Below are 4,940 nucleotides of genomic sequence, written 5' to 3'. Positions count from 1 at the left end.
CACGGAATCACTTATCCATTAGTTGACAATATCCATTATCGAGCAAGCAGCCACATCATCATCGGATTCTCAATAAATATTATATTTATCTCCATCTTCTTGCAGTATAAAAGAGGAAACGATCATAAAGATAAAATACGCTATTATCTAATACTAAAATTATAAACAATTCATTGCACTCTTTCCTTATCACAGTACTGACTTCAGTAATGCAGTGGCTGTCGTGAGCATCCATCACCACCTCATATTTTCTTCTTTACGGGTTCTAACAATCATAATATAATCCTATTTTAATTATGTTATTAATCTAATTTCAGCAATATCAGTACAATGGCAAAAGAACTTGTTGCTAAAATAAATAATGTATTAATTATTAACTTTATTTAATTTATTGTTATTTGTAAAATTTTTATTAAAGAATATTAATATTTATTTATTTTAATATTTCTTTTTAATGGTATTATAATTTTAATTATTATAAATTAAAATTAATCTATTAGAATTATTTTAAAATAATAAAAAAATAATATTTAAAAAATAAATTTTGTATAAATTTAGTTATCAAATAAAATCTTAATTGTTAAAGATAATATGGACGAGAAATTTCATCGTTAAAAATTTTAAAATATAATTTGTGCCAAAAATTTCAGTGATACAGATCAATCAGTAGAACATTTCATTGTGAGATATTTTAGAATATAATCTATACTAAAAATTTTTTAGACACGTTATAACGATCAAAAAAATTTTGAATTACAATAATTATATCATTGCAAATTTTATTATTAATGACAATTTTAAATATGTTTCGTTAAAAAGATTAATTTCTATTATTTTTTAAAAAAAATTATTTTTGTTGCTTTTTAATATTTTTATATTATAATAAAAATTTAATTTGATAAAATTAAAGTGTCAATATAACTTCTTAATAAATTTGTTAAATACAAATACAATTTTTAACAATTTTAATTTTTTAAAAAAATAAAAAATAAATTTATAAATTTTGTATTTAACAAATATATTTTTATCAATGCTAATATTTCATTCTTTCCCGCATATATAAATATTATAGGATTATTTTATTTTTATTTAGTAAATAGAAAAAGGTAATCCCAATAAGTAAAACAGAATCTATGAGGCCCAATGGACGCAGTAAAAACTCATCTATAGCTAGGGTTTCGATTGATACCACCTATATATAACATCATCCCACCCCTCTCTAGGTTTAGAGAGTTGAGCGAGCGAGAGTGACCACCAGAGAGGAAGATTCCAAGAAACGGCCGGAAAATGGTGAAATTTCTGAAGCCAAACAAGGCTGTGATCGTCCTCCAAGGCCGGTATGCTGGACGCAAGGCGGTGATCGTCAAGTCCTTCGATGAAGGCACTCGCGACCGCCCCTATGGCCACTGCTTGGTTGCAGGGATAAAGAAGTACCCAAGCAAGGTTATTAAGAAGGACTCTGCCAAGAAGACTGCCAAGAAGTCCCGTGTAAAGTGCTTTATCAAGCTCGTCAACTACCAGCACTTGATGCCGACCCGCTACACCCTCGACGTCGACATCAAGGACGTGGTCTCTGCCGACGCTTTGCAGAGCAAGGAGAAGAAGGTTGCTGCTGCCAAGGAGACCAAGGCGAGGTTCGAGGAGAGGTTCAAGACTGGCAAGAATAGGTGGTTCTTTACCAAGCTCAGGTTCTGAGCTTTATTTTCAGAGTGCTTAGAAATTTTTTCTGTGGCTTAAATTTTGTTCCGGAAAAATGGGTATTTCATGATTGTAAGACTTGTTTAGCAGTCATTCCTAACTTGGATCATGTTGTGTTTTATGTGCTTGTCTAGATCTGTTGGATGAGCTATTTCTCAGCATATACAATTTATTACTTTCTTTCTTCTTTTATGGGTTTTGTTTGATTTGGTACCATATTCTACGGCTCCAATTTTATTGCCTTGTTTACAATGCGTCTTTTTTTTTTTTTTTTAAATGGAAATTTATTTGATTCTGGAATCATTTGTTTACAGGTAAGGTTTCTATGAATGCTTATTGAAATGAGTCTGCTATTTGGGAATAGAATTTTTTGGTATGGAGGTGGGATGATATGAATCTTCTGTAATTATGCGAATTGCCCATTAAATTGCACTTTTCTTAGCCATTTTTAATTGTTAGATTGGTTTTGTTTTATTCTATTAGGTTAGTGGTTCTCAATTTATGATTCAGATTGTGGGTTTATTGCTTAGGTAGAACTGGAAATAGTTTTAAAATTTTGTGCGATTGGGAGTTGGAAATTGTTGTGCTTGAATTAAGATGTATTCTGCGGTATTAATCGGTCTATTGATGCTCTATGACTTGCTCATATGAAGAATCGTTTGGATGATGTGTTGATTATTGTAATTTTTATGCCTCCTGAAATAAGCATTTTTTTTTCTTTTTTGGATATGCTGATTTGTAACTCTGCCTGGAGAAGACGTATTGTCATGTTGCATCTGATGTAAAGTTTTGTGATCTCTCATTTTATAATAATTCAATTTAATTTATTTCTTGTTCATCAAATTTCTTGTTTAGAATAAAAAATTTTCATTGAATTATGATAATTTTCTTTTTACCTGTTTTTGTGCTTTTTTCTGCCATAATTCACTTAGTTCATGGGTTGATGACGGATGTAAGGTCCTCTAAGCTTAGTGTTATTTTAGGTGTAGCAGAAATGGTTTATTATTCAAGTTTCCTGAGATGTGGTAGATTTATTATCCTATTTTAATTTGAGTTTTATTACCTGTTTATAATCTGGTATTACTGCTTTTTTCGCATGTCATCTATTCTGGTTTCAAAGTAGTCTAGAAAATTGGAGCCTCACATAACTGGAAGAAAAGAAATCAAAGGGAAAGAGAACCATATAAGAACTACTTGTAAGACTGTTAGGCCACTTTGAAATGGACCTAACCGTGGCCGACGTGGGCTGAGATGGTGGTTGAGAACAGAACAGAAGTTTTGAGAGATAAGAAAGGAGAAAGGAGAGAAAGGGGAGAGAGAGAGAGTGACGGAGATTAGAATAACAGATATAGAGAAGAATTGAGTATTTTATTGATTATTCTGTAGTGTATTCTCTTACAATTCCATGAATGCCTATTCAGTTACAGCAGTTAAACCCTAATAACTGTTCCTACAAAATTACGATTTGGGCCTACACACATTTATCTCTCTCACCCATCAACTAAAGTCTAAATAAGATCAGAAGAGAGATATTGCTTGCTGTATCGAGTTCAGTGGCTGTTAACTATCATCTCCACTTTCACCATTCAATTCACGCTGCTCCTCATTCTTGGATCCATCGGACTGAGAATCCTCATTATTCTTGCCCATAATCAATCCTTTGAATTCGTTCAGCATCTCCTGCAGTCTAGATTTCAGTCTAGTATCCTATCGCCGCTTAGTTTCTAGCATCAAATTAGCCATATCTTTCTTCCATTCTTGAGATTTAGTACCTTCTATTATGACCGAGGACCATGAGCTCTAATATCAATTGATACATTTCTACCATGAGCTCTAATACCAATTGATACATAAGAAATGTAGAGGAGAAATAACTGAATAGAAAGGAAATTGCAAAAATAGCTAAATAGAGAATTTTCTCTAACGTTCATAACAGAAAACACACTATCTATAGTTACAACGTTCATAACAAAAAACACATGTTTCTATGTCCTATGCTAAAAGTGTGGATAGCTAAATCTGCATCATTTAACTAATTTTCTATACACAACGTGCTATTACTTGTTCTTATAGCTAAATTTGCATTGTTTAACTAATCTTTTATACGCATCGTTTCACTTGCTATTACTTCACCTTTCCTTATTTCTCATATTAGCTAACGCATCATATCAGAAACAGAAAGATGTCATTAGCAATCATATCAAGCATATGGTCCTTTTAAAAGACTTACGAATAACTCCATCTTGAACTTGGACTGTGTAGACTTTACCACGGTTGTTCAAAGACTGAAAGAAGTTTAGTTTGATTGATAAAATAAAATGGGTCTGTAGAAGTAATGATACATATGATAACCATGACAGAAAATAAAGATAATTGGTATCACGATGGTTGATAACATTCCACGGCTTTATCGAGGTTGTCTCAGTCTTTGTATATTACTCCTAAAATATTGCAAGCCTCAACACAAGGATTGAATTGGAAAGCAAGTTTATAGAACCCAATTGCCTGAAAATAGAAATTTAGATTAAAAAAAAAAAAGAAGCAACCTAAAACAATCTAAAAATAAAAACGGCTAAAGCTTGTTAACATGCAAAAAGCTATTAAGAAGGGAAGGAGAAAAGTATGACTTTACCACACAATGGGGATCTATTTTAAGAGCTTTATAATACTTTTGAATGCCCTCCTGTGTATTGCTAGAAATTTTTAAGCTTGTACCAAGATTTTGTTAAGACAATGACTAGGCATTCTACAACTGGTTTGTATGAAGGATCTACTCTCAAAGCCTTCTGATAATGACTGCACAATTACAATTGATCAATTCTTAAGGTCAACTCTCACCAATGAAAATTCCTAGGGCATATCATTTTGCAAAAGGACAACCTTACCTTTAGTACAAAAAACATCACAATTAAAATAGGACAAAAAATGCACAAGGGCAACAGGTCGTGTACTAGAATTTTGGATCCTTTTTCACACAACAAATTTGAAATCTGTTCTACACCAGTATTAGAAATCTTATTAGAAACTATGACCGGAGGAGTGTTCTTACTCCCTAGAAATACATATTTCAAGTGCGCAGGAAATGCTTTTGGCTCAATTTTTGGTGCTTGAAAAATAGAAGGGAGGAGTTTGTGATGAGTTTCGGGTATTGGAAGCGAGTTAGAAGCACTTACCTTATACTTTGGTATGTCCAATGAACGGATTGTTTCTACGATCTTGTAATACCCGGCTAGAGTCTGGCA

General features: G+C 32.3%; 1 protein-coding gene across 1 annotated transcript; it reads left to right on the top strand.

The window, feature by feature from the left end:
• The first annotated feature begins 1,207 nt into the window (after positions 1–1,207).
• Positions 1,208–1,888, top strand: LOC110620219 (60S ribosomal protein L27-3). The gene has a single exon (XM_021763857.2). The coding sequence runs from the start codon at positions 1,288–1,290 to the stop codon at positions 1,693–1,695; it is 408 nt and encodes a 135-aa protein (XP_021619549.1). The 5' UTR covers positions 1,208–1,287; the 3' UTR covers positions 1,696–1,888.
• Positions 1,889–4,940: the final 3,052 nt, after the last annotated feature.

Source organism: Manihot esculenta, chromosome 8 (genome assembly GCF_001659605.2).
Source record: "Manihot esculenta cultivar AM560-2 chromosome 8, M.esculenta_v8, whole genome shotgun sequence".
Taxonomy (NCBI): Eukaryota; Viridiplantae; Streptophyta; class Magnoliopsida; order Malpighiales; family Euphorbiaceae; genus Manihot; species Manihot esculenta.
The sequence above is the reverse complement of the archived record's forward strand: the minus strand, read 5'-3'. Positions and strand labels throughout refer to the sequence as shown.